Source organism: Etheostoma cragini, chromosome 8 (genome assembly GCF_013103735.1).
Source record: "Etheostoma cragini isolate CJK2018 chromosome 8, CSU_Ecrag_1.0, whole genome shotgun sequence".
Lineage (NCBI taxonomy): Eukaryota > Metazoa > Chordata > Actinopteri > Perciformes > Percidae > Etheostoma > Etheostoma cragini.
The window spans coordinates 26635465-26650952 of record NC_048414.1 but is presented as its reverse complement, the minus strand read 5'-3'; the positions used below and the strand labels follow the sequence as shown (position 1 = coordinate 26650952).

The 15488-nt window shown below is 40.1% G+C and overlaps 1 protein-coding gene across 6 annotated transcripts in view; it reads right to left on the bottom strand.

Annotated features, from left to right (window-relative positions):
- abcc8 (ATP-binding cassette, sub-family C (CFTR/MRP), member 8) overlaps positions 1-15488 on the bottom strand; it is an 80487-nt gene that overhangs the window by 25836 nt on the left and 39163 nt on the right. For 4 of the 6 annotated variants that reach the window (XM_034879426.1, XM_034879428.1, XM_034879427.1 and 1 more), the window contains 14 exons: positions 15131-15163; positions 12848-12886; positions 12398-12496; positions 10055-10139; positions 9649-9729; positions 8811-8948; positions 8356-8481; positions 7886-7982; positions 7283-7342; positions 5381-5625; positions 3583-3749; positions 2840-3067; positions 1594-1686; positions 359-461 (listed from right to left, as the gene is read on the bottom strand). In XM_034879426.1, coding sequence (XP_034735317.1) covers positions 359-461; positions 1594-1686; positions 2840-3067; positions 3583-3749; positions 5381-5625; positions 7283-7342; positions 7886-7982; positions 8356-8481; positions 8811-8948; positions 9649-9729; positions 10055-10139; positions 12398-12496; positions 12848-12886; positions 15131-15163 — 1594 coding nt within the window. The remainder of the gene's footprint in view (positions 1-358; positions 462-1593; positions 1687-2839; positions 3068-3582; positions 3750-5380; positions 5626-7282; positions 7343-7885; positions 7983-8355; positions 8482-8810; positions 8949-9648; positions 9730-10054; positions 10140-12397; positions 12497-12847; positions 12887-15130; positions 15164-15488) is intronic. The other 2 variants (XM_034879429.1, XM_034879430.1) reach the window with 1 other exon arrangement.

Sequence of the window (15488 nt, the reverse complement as noted above, 5' to 3'; positions counted from 1 at the left end):
GTCTCAAGATAACTCTTGTTATGAATTGATACTATAAATAAAATTGACTTGAATTGTTGTCAACACACACAAAAAAAACAGCCATGTTGCTACTGATATCTTTTGCATCCGTGCACAAACTGCACATTAATCCATAAACACCTGAAGCTTAGGTCCTCCACTGCTTAATGAGTCGACAGATAAAACAGCACATTAACATAGAATGTGATGTTATTAAGGCCACTAAATATTCTGTATTTCAAGATCCCAACAGAGGGAGCCAGCAACATTAACAAGAATGTGAGCCAGCTGCTGTCTGACAAACACTAAACAGGACTGATCTGCATGTTAAAGCACTGAGCAGGGGACAGATCATTACCATGCGGACCTCCAGCCAACGGTTGGCTGCTGTGAGAAAGAGAGAGGCGATGTTGTTGGCGTCGGTGAACTGCAGTAACCTCTGTCTGAACCTGGGCTCATACCTGCCGATGGAAAAAGACACGTCTCATTTGTGCTCTTATGTTCTGAGAGTCCAACTTGTTAGTGCTATTTTCACTCAAGCATGTTCTGCATGTCTCTGTTAATTTGCACATTTTTGCCATTTCATTTTGTTTCTATGTAAAGCACTCTGCACTGTGTTTGTATGATTTGGTGCTATACAAATACATTCGTAATAGATTTAATGTTGCAGTGTGAATGGCTCAGTGACAACATCAACTAATGAACTAAATATACTAGACTATAGATTCACATGATATACAGTATATATTATTATCATTACATTAAGTGAAATAAAAACAAATTACACAATTTCGGATTTCAAATGAATTGTTATGGACATGATCATTTGAAAGGAAATTTAGTCACTGAAACTAAGATTTTTGAACCAAGGTAAGTATTTCAACAATATACAGACTAAAGACTATATGCACAACATACACAACACACTGGACAGATTTTAGTTTTTCTCTATATATTAATCAGATACATTCTCTATTACTAAAACCTAAAAGAATGTGTTGTGAATATAGTTTATTATAGTTACATATAAGTAAGGGCAGAACACAAAACTTGATTCTAAATTGGGGAACAATTATAATAAATATAAAATTTTAAAAAAAAACATCAGTTTTGAAACACTCTGGACATGTTGGAAGACAAAAATACCTGACCTGATTTTTCAACAAAAAAGTACATCTACTCCTCTCATAAAAAATCTGTGTGTGTGTATGTGTGTGTTTAATGATCCCCTTCAGCAGATTATTGTGATAACAGCTGTCTAGTGTTGAAATCGACACATGCATCACTCTGCTCAAAGTGAAGTGAGTTTATATCCCCCTTAAACAAGGTTGTACAGTTTGTCTACTACACATGGCTCATTGACTTAAAGCAACAATAAGCAACTTTTCCTCTTTGGCTGTAGTTCCAATGAGACAACCTGTAGGAGGACCACAGTGTTGCTTTAAGACAGTTTGACCTGAGGCCCCTGGTTGGCTCACCTGGTAGAGCGGGGCCAATATATAGAGGTTTATTTCTCAAGGCAGCGGCGACAGGTTTGACTCCTACACAAAAGAAATGAATAAAAAGGCTGTTGGACCTGTTAGTGATAATTACCTGAGGGCCCTTATAGTGGGGAGACCTTCCACTGTCTCAGAGAAGTGGCAGAGTAAAGGGAGCTGGGTGCTGTCCTCCAACTGCTGCAGGTCCCTGACCAGAAGACAGAGGACACAGTGGAGGGGGACATATCAACTGAAGCAAAGTTCAAATAATATCAAAGCTCGCAAGGTCGGAGTGGCAAGGACAGCATAACTGCAGGGGGACAGTGGGACAGGCTCCGAGGACAGTTGAATCAAATGAAAAATGATTTTACTGGCTTCACTGTGACAGTGAAAGTCATGTGCAGCCATTTGAATGAGACCGATCGCCAAAACTCTGGTTTTATTAATTTTACCATGTGTTCATTATTTATTGGAAATTAAGCCATAAAAAAACAGGGAGAAAAGGACAAATCTCACATCCTGTCAAAACTTTACCTTTGATGTGTGCATTATAGGGAATCTGCTTCCTGTAATCTACTCATTCAAATTATTTTTGCCAACATTATTTTTATTTAACTGTTCAGTTTTATTTTCATTTAACCCTTGGGTTGTTCTCAGGTCCAATTTTACCCTTTATTTTTATTATCAGGAACTTGACTTTCTTTCAACCAAATTGCCTAAAAATAACATGGATGCCATACAATGTTCTTCAGGTAAATGTAATGATCACTTTCACAGAATTTGGGTTGTTTTATTGAATTTTGTGGCATTTTTAAAAAGTTACCAAAGCCTCGGAAGAAATCACAAAAAAAGAGATAAAAAGCGCTGAAAAAAAGGAGAAATTGTTTTTGTATAATGTCGTAAAAATTAGTCTATGAATTCTTTTAACAAGCATGGAAAAAAAACAGCAAAAACATCAGAAAAAGAGCCAAAACATGATGGTTGATGGGAAGGCAACTCAAGGGTTAAATATACAGTATATATCATAATCTAAATGTCATTTCATAGCCTTCTCCAAATTCCCAGGAATAGATTATTATGGTGGAAAAATACTTACTACCTCTTCATTTATTCAAATGTTACTATTTTTTGGAACAAAAAAAGTCAAATAAAAACGTGTTGTGTCAAAAAACAATACCAGACTCAGCCTTTAAAAACCCATGCTGTGTTATTGTTATGTTATTGTAGTATGTAATCTCCTCCGAGCATAAAAGACCATCACATTGAACATGCCCTGGGGAGTGTCCTCATTGGTAGCCACAGCCCCAATTACATCTGATGAAAACATGCAGAGAACAACAGGTGCGTGATATCCGACTCACCTGGAGGCCACCCGGAAGTATTTCTGGATGAAGTAACAGGTGATGGCCAGTGGCAGGAGAGCAATCAGAAAGACGGGGGTCACGTAGCAGATGACGCCCAGAGCAGACACACACAGCAAGGTGGAGCGGGAGAGGCACTCCAGGGTGGTGGGGATGTGCTGGTCGATTGTGTTCGTGTCTGTGGAAAACCTGTTGAGGATGCTGCCGAGTGGAGTCGTCTCAAACAGCCTGGAGGGATAAAAACATAGTTTAAAAATAAATAACTTACCCTCAGAATGGAGTTGAACAAAGAAATTAATGATTTTCATTGTTGATTAAGATTGTGTTCTTCTTATATCATAATAAAGCCTTAGTTTCTAGCCATTATTATGTTTCAGAGCTTTCCACATACAATAACACAATAATATTCGACGTGAATCTGCTTAGACATGCTGTGCAGTCAGCTGGTTGAATTAATGATTTCATGTGAAACCCATCTGTTTATTCAGCTGCGTAAGGGAGTGTATGTACAGTACATGCAAGTGTGTTATGCAAGCGTCCTAATGGAAGTGGTGTCTCCTAGGTTTTGTGTGAAGAAAGCAGATGGTAGCTTGAGTAATGGGGCGTAAAAAGGTGCTTTTAACTGCATTTTCATGTTTAAATGATCTGTTTCAGCACACACAAACGCTATTAGTGAGCACACGTCACAAGGCAGAGCTGCAACACACACACACACACACACACACACAAACAGAGCCCCGGACCTCATGGGGGCCAGGATGATCTTGTTGAGCAGGTCGTGGTGGAGCTCCTTGGCCACTTTGAGGCCGGTCCACTCCACAGCCACAGAGGTGAACAGACACAGGATGATGCCCAGGCAGCACAGCACGCTGAACACCGACAGATACCATGAGTGGCTGAAGCCACAGGCCTGTAGAGAGAGAGAGAGAGAGAGAGAGAGAGAGAGAGAACATGACAGCAACTCTGTCTGTGTCTGTGTGTGTGTGTGTGTGTGTGTGTGTGTGTGTGTGTGTGTGTGTGTGTGTGTTTAAGAAAGTGATAGGGTGTTTGCTTGTCCAGTAATTATAAGCATAATTAAACTCTGAGGCGGGTGAACAAAACAATCTAATGTGACAAAAGTCAGTGGAGCTTTTGAAGCTGATCTGGCAAACAATTTCCAATCGATGGATTGTGTACAAACTTTTGAAGGGTGGCAGGAGATGCAGGAGTGAGGAGTAGTTAGTTAGGACCTGTATATTTCGATGTATCAATATCGCGATATGAGATTTTGGATATGTCGTAATATCGTAATTTGTTGTCTTTAACTGGTTTTACAGGTTGCATTACAGTAAAGTGATGTCATTTTCTGAACTTACCGGACTGTTTTAGCTGTTCTATTATTTACCTTTACCCACTAAGTCATTATATATAATTTCTGGAGAATATTTATCATAAATCTCATGGTGTAAATAATATTTTGTTGAAGCACCAATACAAACCATACAATATCGTCGCAATATTGACATGGGTATTTAGTCAAGAACATTGTGATATTTGATTTTCTCTACATCACCCAGCCCTAGAAGCAGTGTGTGCTAAAGCAAGCAGAATGAATAAGCACAGACCAGCAACCCCAGTTATCTCTGTATTTAGCCTCTGTGTGAAAAGTGACTTGGCGTTACAAATTCACAGAACAGACACACACACACACACAAACACACACACACACACACACACACACACACACACGCACACACACACACAAACAGTTAATAATAGATAAGCTTCACTGAATAGCATTAACAATAGATCAGCTTTATTGACTAGAATTATATAAACTACCAACAGCTGGTGAACGACGAAACTTTATCTATAATAGTAATGATATTGTGTTTCTGAGTGTGTGTGTGTGTGTGTATGTGTGTGTCAGTTAAAACTCTATTGGATGAATGGGCCCCTTAAAAAGTACATCTTTAAACTGAAAAAAAGGGAAAATCAATGTATGTAGGTGACACATTGTCTTTCACTCACAGACACTTCTAGGTGTTGTATCTAAATCAGGATGTGTGTTTATTTCACATCATTTCAGTTGGGAGAAAAAGCACTCCGAAATAATATATGCAGGTTACATTTACGCATGTAAGTTATGCATTTTAACCAATAAAATTGGCATTAATCAAACCTCTGAATCTTTACATTTCCCAGCAGCACTTTCTCTGGGACTCCATCACTGCATTCTGTTTCTATGACATGCAGATGAGTGTGAGCTGCACTTGCTTCAGGGTGCGAAAGCAAACGCTCCATCTGGAGCTGGCAGTGTCTGTGTTCGTCTGCCCAACTGAGATTCCCAAGCGATTTAGTGAGAGTGTAATTTCACTTGAGTATGTTCTCAAAAAAACACATGATTAGCTGCTTTTCCATACATGTGTTTGTTACAAATAAGGGCTGTAACTACTATTTTCATTATTGATTAAATTGCAGATTATTTTCTCACACAAAAATTGTTTGGCCAGGTAACAACGATCACATGTCAATCAAAACCAATGGCGTCCAGCCACTCACCTGAACGACGGTGCAATTCTGAGCTGTTACCATCTTGGCCGCGATGACGTGTGACGTCCAGTGTGCCAGCCAGTAGTCGATGGCGACCATGAGGGAGTGTTTGAGCAGCTGTGACAGGAGGAGCAGGAGGAGCAGGAGGACGCCGGCGGAGGACAGGTAGGTGCCGCAGGAGCGCCAGGGGATGGTGGCACGCTGACGCATAACCTGCGACAGGTCGTCGTCATCGTCGCTCTCCAGGGATTCTTCTGGGAATACAGATTTTACAGAAAATATTAGGTCTGTGTGTTTAACTGTGGTCTCCTCTGCTGTGGCTCATGGCTCATATGGTCTCTGACATTTTTGACATTCCTCTTTCTTCTCAGATATTACATTATCTGTTTTCTCTCTCTCTGTACTTTTTCTGACACAGTACTGGAAGAGCAGAGAATAAATAACAGAGAATAAATAACCAAAGCAGAGGAGAAACCACAGAGAAAGCTTGCTACAGGCTGCGGCATGTACACATATACTCATGTTCTTAAACACCAAGCAAATGCTCATTCCCATGAATGCCGTGTTTTTCATGGGCACCGGAGCAGCCATGATACAGTAGCTATGTTTCCATCCATACGTTTTTACTCAAGTTAAGTGATATTGAATGAAAAATGCCTTATGGAAACAGTACAATTCAAAGACAATACGTTCGGTCTCATCGGATTTTATCCTGATTGTTTATCGGCTTATGCAATAAACACTGATGGAAATGTTATTTAGCAAAAACATAATTAATTGTGATTAAGTTTTAGGTCATTTTATGGTTGCAGCCCGCCACAAAATGAAGAAGAAGAAGTTTTAGTTAATTTCCGCCCAGTATTTCCGCTCTGTTTGGACACATGGCGGGTGTCAACAAAGACAGATGGAAGTGGACAGACAAGGAGACAAGAGACTTTCTGAATTTAATTTATCAGGAAGTCGTGAAGGAAATGGCCGACAAAGGTTGGGACAAGCTGTGGGACGTCCTGCGGAGTAAATGGAAGACGCTCAAACAAAGAGACATGTCTCAAAAAGAGTCTTGCAGCGGTGCCGGAGGGGCATAACAAGGCATGTTGCATCTGCATCGTCATAGCGATGTGTTGATAGTGTCGTTGTTTTCTTATTTTAGCTTGATATGTCGCTATCAGATGGCACATAAGCAGTATTACAACTTGTGCAATATTGTTCATGTGTTGGTAGACAGGATCCATTTTGTCTAGAAAAACTTTGTTTGTAAAAGTTTGCTTGAATGTTGTGCGATTCAGTGCAAAAATGAAAGGAAACATTTTAAAGTGTCTAAAATCAATTCCATATACCAATTTGATTGCAAAACAGCATGTGACATCATTACGCACAGGTTTTTCTTTGTTTTAAAGCCGTTGGATGGAAACACACTTTCACCAGCTTTATTCGCATGAGTTTTTTTTTAACCAAAATTCAGATAATTTGGTTGACAAGTGGATGGAAACTTAGCAGCTGACTGGATCTGAGAAGCTAATGTTAACGTCCTCCTGACTCCTCCTCACCCTTGATGTAAATATATCACATCACATCATGCAGCAGGCTTTGGAGTAGGGGGCTGCTTTTGGGAGTCTACAAGCAGAGAGGAAGCAGGAGAGTAGAGGAAAAAAAGACTGACTGACTGAATGAATAAAAAAATGAATGAATGAATAATGAATAATTCTATTGCTACCATCATCTACTGTGCAATCATGCTAGCATTAAGTAGGTCTAGAGAAGCACTAGGGACAAATGTTTGGTGAAAAAGAAAATGATGGCTGATGAGATTCTAACATGGTGGGAGAAGCGGACATGGCCGTGAGTTGCTTGCAGCGTCACAATGCTTCAAACGACTTTTCTTTTTTTCACTCCATGCTTTTCTGGCCACACCTGCTCGATCAAACACAAGGGCAGCTGGAGCCATTTCACAAGTCCACTCAGGGGTGCCACCAGAACATAGGAGACAACACAGAAGATAAAGAGTACAGCTACTGCAGCTTGGCACCTCCCACCAACGGGGCCGTTGAACAACAGAGCCACATCAATATAAAGGATCAGATTTCTCCAGCAGGAGACTTCTAGAGAGAAGGTGGTGTCATATCTGATTGCCACAAAGTCTAAAGAGAAGCAAAGACATGTCACCAGACCCATAAGACAGTCTGGAGCATTTAATACCCATGCCATGTTTGTTTTCATATACACAGGATAGAATAAATAAAGAACCAGGGATGGAAATGATATAGAGGGGATTTGTAGTCATTCAAATAATTGCACACATTCCAGCAAGTGTTAACATTCAAAAGAAGCTGATGAGCTTAATCTTAAATGTAATGTAACAGGTGCTGCCCTCAGCAAATAGACACAACAGGGGAAGGGAAATGATACGCCGCCTTTATTATTAACAGTGGATCACACACACTATACTATATCAGGAAAGGAATCACTGCAGTCATACATCATGTGATCAAGCAGTTAGTTACTGAGACCCCTCACCTTCCTCATCCTCTTCAGTCCTGGCGGCCTCTCTGGAGTACATGGCCCTCCGCAGGTTTTTTCTCTCCAGATCTGTCATACTCGCCGCCTCTGTCTCCTGGAGGAGCGATCAAGATAAACATGTGATTCTCCTCAGAATCCTAAAGACTATGATCTGAGGCAGAGCAATCACATTGTCATTCCAAGCAGCACTGTATTGTTTGCATCTCTTCTAAATCGCCAAACGAAAAGCAAAGATTCATAGTTGTTACCGATCATCAGCCCCCTAAAGGGGTGTGTTTTCGGGGTAAACAACACTAAAACACCCCCTCTTTGGTTTCCTAAACATTTTTCTATCATCATGACAATAAAGGCATGTCCAGAATATGTCTTAAAGGTAAAGTCAGGACATGAGAGAAAGATAGCATACACAATGACAGAATACCACAATGTTAAATGGCGTGGGCTTTGGCGGTTCTAGTGTTAATCACCGTTTCAAACTCCTGGTCCTGTCTGTGCATCAGGGTTTTCCACTGCTCAAAAAGGTCAGGCTCAGAGTTCTGGATGTCCTTCAGAGTCCCTTCAGTCTGGATAGTGCCATCTTTCATGGCAATGATCTAGTAAAAAGAAAAAAACACATACACACAAAAGTAGAGAAGGAGAAATGCAATCTTTAGTATGTGCAGAAACCAGAAATCAAGCTTAATGCAGCCTAGGATCTTTCTAAATTAAAATATCTGCAACCCAAATGAAATAATGGAATAGTTACATAATGGATAATGTAACAGCCTCACAAATGGACAAATGCATCAATTACTGTGCATTTTAAAGAGTAAAAGGCTCTGTTAATCAACAGGTCATCTAGTTGGTTAAGATAACAGTGTAAATATCCCTTTTTCTCACACACAAACACACACACACACACACAGACAACAGACACACACACCCAGTCTGCATGTGGTAAATACTGAAGTTTGTGTGTGACCAACACCACCGTCCTCTTCTCCTCTCTCAGGAGCTTGAGCAGACCGTCCTGCATCAGATGGTCACTAAGATGGATGTCTAAAGCAGAGAATGGGTCATCCTAAAAATTAAAAATAAAAATAAATACATCAGCAGACATTAAAATGTAGCAATCAGTGTTAAGAAATAATCTTTCTTATTTGTAATTTATCAAGAACTCAGCCCCTGAGCACTGTGAGGGTGTGGTTAAATTAGATCTGACTGACAGTGGTTCGATTGATGCACAGAAATACAAGTTTGATTGATAGTTTCAGTCTTTTTTCAAGCAAAAATGCCCCAAATTCCAACGTTCTTTTTTAACTTGAGGATTTGCTGTTTTTAGACGTTAGTCAGACAAAACAAGCAAACTGACAACAACACTGTGGGCAATGAGAATGTATTTTTTAGCATTTCATAGATTAAACCATTAATCACGCAGACTAATCTGCAGATTCAAGGATGTTGAAATCCTGAACATGTATTACAACGTGATTATCAACTGACAGGTGGTAAAATCCCCCAGCAACTGACATTTTCAAACGGTCAGTTGAAAGTTGCAGTGAGCTTCTCAGTCCCACAGCTGAGATTAAGAGAGCGTGTTGCTATTTTTGTCACGTAGGAAGGCATCAGAAATAGAATCACATCTGAGTCCTCAAGAAAAGCTTCAGAAACAACGTTTGATTGTGAATACCAATAGACTGTCTGCTAACAGGGTCAATTAAAAGGTGCAATGCAACAACTGAAATTGTTCTTCTGATGCGTGAGGGAAGAAGAGGACTCACCAGAAAGACCACGTGGGTCTGTTGGTACAAGGCTCTGGCCACGCTGATACGCTGTTTCTGTCCTCCTGACAGGATAATACCCTGCACCAGAGGGAAGAAAACTTTACAACTAGAAAGAGGGATGAACAACATGATTACATCCATAAATGTGGGTGGCACTAGCCCCCAGAGTAACAAAGGAGATTGTGGTTTATTTCCCACATTACTGAGGAAATCCAACATGACATTTCTATGGCCGAACAAGGTCAGTCCAACTCCCTATGCCCAGACAATAAAACCTGGCTGCACAGTAATGATGACAAATGATTCTGCAATACAGTGAGCCACAGTAGGAGCTATGGCCAGTTCTGAAAAATAAAAGACAGAGGAATTCAAAGGAAATTGTATATTTTACTGTCATACTGACCCGCTCCCCGATCTCTGTCTGGTCCCCTTGTGGAAGGATGTCGATGTCAGGCTGGAGAGAGCAGGCCTCGATGACAGCTTTGTACCTGGCAGGCACAAACAGAGACAGAATACAGATGAGGACAGAGAGCAGCTGCTAATACCAGCCAGAAGGAAACTATTGGTCTGCTCAGTATTAACTTATTGGCTAGAATAATCCAGTAAATTAATTAGAATGGTACGTTATTAATTTTAGACGTCTTTATCTATCTACAGACAACTTAAGCTGTTGTGTATGCATAACACAACCCAATAAAATATCTGATCCGAGCCATGGAACACTGGAAATGAAATAAAGTAATGAGTTTCAGCAGCCTATGTGGTCTCACTTGGAAGATTTTGCCCTGAGCGCTGAATCAGACTCGCTTGAACAGACAGAATAAAGAGAAGAAAGGCCGAGCCGAGAGCACAGAGATGCACTGGGGACACAGTCCAGGGCTGCATCAGTTTTCAGATTTCAATGAATGGCATGTTATTCATTACGATGCGTCGTCATTGTTAAATGATCCATTTGGAGCTACTCACGTGGTCTTGAAAGTACAATGTAAACGACGCCGCACAACAAGTCAGGTTGACAGTTCTTTTGAGAAATATGGGATCTACAAATATGGGGCCATGATTGGTCAGAGAGAACCATCACTAGAGCAACATGGGAAATCCTGCACAAACCCGCCATTTCAAGCTAATATGCTAAAAATATAATGCAATATTGAAAGACAGGAGAAAAGCCAAGCTTTTGCACCTAGTTGTACATCTACCCAAGCCAAGTTTGAAATGACTGTGTAACTTTAACCGACTGTTGTGCACATGATGCAGACAAAAGCTAATGAGTGACACAGCAACAATGACAGCTTCAACCTTTTTGGAAACACCTCATACTGTAGTGCGAAAGTGAGTTTGCGCCTCTGAATCTCACAAGAGAGTAAATTGACAGCAGGACAGGACTGGGGGAAAAGAGAGATGACAGAGGAAACAGCAAGGAGAGGCAATGCCGGTTTGGCTAACATCAACAGCAACCAACCACAGCCGTCCTTCTGATGTATTTAAAAAAAAAAGAAAGAAAAAAAAGAGAGAGTCGATTAGACCCAGAAAGAGCCAGGCCACAACCATAAATATTGGCCACTGACCCTTTTTAGAAAGACCATTTGTTGTATGAGTGTACGAATGAGTGTGTGCAAATGTGTGTGTATGTCAGTAGAGAATGTGTGTGTGTATTTTTGAATGTGCTCATGCAGGCTAAAAACAGCATTATGTTGTTGAGCCAGGAGTGAGTGAAACTGTAGAAGCTGCACAGCCAAAAGACACGTTCTGCCAAGACTGGTCCGGCTCCAGGTGTCTCCATGCAAAAAACAAGTTATTTGAGAAGTCCAGCTCTGGCTTTTTTTGTTATACTGGATTGAAACTGTTGACTCAATCAGGCATTGATACATCCAATTTACCACAGTGGCCTCAGGGAGCAGAGAGGTGATTGGCTCTTTTTTGGCCTAACAGCTTAGCCTGACAAGATATTGATTAATCTGTTTTAATTAACAACTCTGAATGTCATTTTAAATGAGAATGCCTTTAGACAGCTAGTTTTTCTGTGATTATGGGTGCCGCATTGACAGCACTGAAGCAACGCGACGTCCAGTTGTCAATGTAAGGAAGACAGATTGTTCGTGGTTACTAATGCACTAGCAATCTGTACAGTATAGTCTATAAAGTTTTGTTCAATGTGAAGCAGATCCACAAACCAAAAAGATTAAAACAAAAGAGTTTGCATTGAAAACAGAATGATGCAACCCTGACCGATGAACTAACAAATACACTCAGTTGCCAGTTTATCAGGTACTAGCAAAAACTAATGCAGGCTTATGCATCAGTCGTACAATAAATTCGTTATAATGTCAGTTTTTGAGGAAACATTTTAAAAGAGGAGCTGATTCAACTTATGGTCATTTTGGAAGCTGTGGTGTGTGGTGCTATGTGACTGTGGAGTAAGAGGTGTTTTTAATATTTAGTTTACCAAATTAATACAGTACAATTTGCTATTTTTGTTAGTGCATAATAAATGAAATGTATTTGTGTTTTTTGTGCCCTGGTGGCCTACAGGGCCAACTGCCCCATTTTGATTTGTTTCCCCATCTTTGGCTTCTAATTTCTTGTCATGTCTTTACAGTTGACTGTCTAATAAAATCCTAAAATCTTAAGTCACATCTGTCTCCACTGCTTCTATTGCCCTATCCAACAGAAGCCCCATGGTGGAGTTCAGCAGGGCTTAAACAGACATAACCTTTTTTAGTGTGGTGCAGGTACAAGGTCTTACCTCGGTTTGATCATGGGCATCTCAAAGGTAATGTTCTCCACCAGTGTCGCATTCAACAGCCAGGGCTTCTGGGAAGCGTAGGCCACAGCGCCTCTCTTCCTACCAGAGGTTCATGTACACATAGAGAAGGGTCAAACAATCAATGATCTGTTGTCTGTGTTCAAATTTGACTTTACACACGGGCCACGGTTAGGAAACCAATAGCTGGTGATAAAAAAAACAGTCCATAACCTAGTCCTGGTCCAGAGATCAATAGAGACTGTGGCGTTTTTTGTGTAGTCAATATGCAGCTGAGGGTTGGGGGTATGTGAGCAGAGGGAATATCTGGTTCTCCATTATCCTCAGTGGATTTCTAGAAAAACATGAAAATTGCTGCCCTCCTCTGCGGATAATTGTGATGCGTCTCTATGGAGACCGCCGACTGTGTGGCATGTTGTTGTCTGAGCTCACCTGATTTCTCCATCACCTGCTGCATCTCTGTCCGTGGGACTGCAGAGAAAATATCAAACACACACACACACACAGACACACACACACACAAACATGAAATAAGCCATACGGTCAAATTTGAGATAAACAGATTGTCGACTCCACTTTTATCCTGTAATGATTAACAGAAAACAAACACACACACACACATTGACCCATATATGCTTCCCGCACTATGACAATCATTTCACTGCTCAGCAGACCAAACAGCAGGCCAACCATCCACTGCCCTACATGAGCACATCTATCATTAGCTGAGATCTTGTCATTCCTATAAATAAGCACCCCCTCCCCCCCCCTCCCAATATTTCTTCCTGTAATTTGCTGATATGGAAATCAACCCGTTTGGACTCTGACTCATTCAGTTCTCAGAGGATCTGATTCCTCTTGCTGAGCTTAGTGTGTCAACACGGCTGATAGGATGTTTGTTGCTGTTTGCTGGTATCCTGTTCATCTAGTGTATGTCTCTCTCACTCTCTGTCTGTCTTTCTCTCTCTCTCTTTAAAATGCACTATAACTGTAAACGTATGTTGATGGATAATCACAGACTGGAATTTGTCAACTTTTACTCAATACTATTTCACCACTTCAATTTGTTTTTCAAATGGTATAAAATTGAATAAAACTTAAAATGAATGAAAGCAGAGATTTGCACTTGCCAAAGAGCGTTGTGTGGAATCAGTCATGTTATTTTGGAGAATTACAAAGAACATTGATATACGAAAACGGGTCAATTTGAGGTGTTAAGGTGAGAAAAGAATGAGTTGTGTGTTCTTGCTTAAACACTGTAAATACACTAAACTCGCAAAACTGTATCATGGCTTTAGAATGTGTTCCAAAAGACTGATGTGACTTTTTAAGGAAATAAGAAAATTGAATGAAAGCTCAATGAAATGAGACTTATTTCCTCTCCGTTTTTACTGGCTGGTACGTTTTTAAGCAAACCAATTTCATCCTGAGAAGACACAAAGACTCATTAAGATAGAATCAATGTCGTGGTGACACACACACACACACACACACACACACACACACACACACACACACACACACACACACACACACACACACACACACTATGTGCCATGCTTCCTTCCTGACTAGAGAGCAGAATCCTGTCCAAAGCTTTTGCTTTTCTGGCCATCAACAGTCGCAGAGCAAAGAGACAGGGTGAGCTAAAAATACCAATGTCCCCAGTAAAAGTTCCAGTTAGCTGGGGATTTTTTTTTACTTAATAAAAACTACTTAGATGATGACCAACTTAATAACTTTAGTGACAAGCAACACATAGGATTAGAAAGTAGGCTTTAAAAATACCACTATAAAAAATATGATATCATGATGTTGTGGTTCTGTTTTTTTATATCTTGATTGATTGAATGCAATTTATTATTTTGTTTTGTGTATGTTTATATACAGTATTTGGAAGTAGGATTTATATATCTATATATAATGTTTTATGACAAAATCTAAGTAATCCTAAATGCTAATCTATATAAAAGTCTGACCTCTGAAATGACTGATGAAAATAATCATTCCAAGTAACAAGTTCACGGGCTGAGGTACTTACAAATTCAGTACCTTGTTTACATTGCACATTCAAACTTTCACTGTGCCCAGACTTTTTAAACTGACTTAATGTTCTATACTGTTATTCACCAGACACTCCCATGTAAAGTACACCGCTATCAATAGACTTACAGAGGTAAAGGTTTCCTATTGTGTCAGTGTCCGGTTAGACAGAAACAGCCAATGATCAGACAACAGCTGTCAAATGCTCTGTTGACATACTGTTGGCAAACGCAGGCCGACATGGATGACACCCATTACCCATTGTTTGTTTGTATGTGTGTGTGTGTGTGTGTGTGTGTGTGTGTGTGCATGCGTGCGTGCTAAAATTACAACTTTTGCGTTAGCTCAACCAGTGACAATCCTGAACTGTTATCAGAGCTGTATTTATAAGAGGGATTTACAGTCTCCACTCCACTATTGTTCATGGACAACAGCTAAATCAAATGTCTATCCTCTCATCAGAAATAGGGTACTGCAGTGTGTTTGCAATTTTGGCAACAAAGGCTACGCATATTTTGAATGTATTTGATTCATACTGACATTTGTCCTTAATCTCAGATCGTCATGCGGGTTTAAAATTGTCCTTTAAGGCAGATCTAAAAATACATGATAGCACTGGTTTATGTTTGGGTACTTGGGCTTTTTTTTTCTCCTTTTGGCTCTCTTACTTACCTTTCGTCTCCTTCAGACTCCAGGTTTGGCAGGCTGCAGTAAATAGAGAAAACACACACACACGCACACACAAATATAAGTGAAAGTGTACACTGTAAATAACGGGTGTGAAATCTACAGTTATTTACTTTAGATTTCACAGTAACACTACTGTACAGTACAGTAGAATGCTGTAAAGTTTACATTACAACGTGTCGACATGACAAAACCACAGTAGTCTAAGTAATACAGCTGACATCACAGTAGTCAAAGCATAACTGTGAAAAAAAAATCACAATATAGCCACTATAGTACTGTTTTTTATCTTATCTCATCTTTCTTTTAACTCATACCCAGGAAGCACACATAAGCGAAGTAT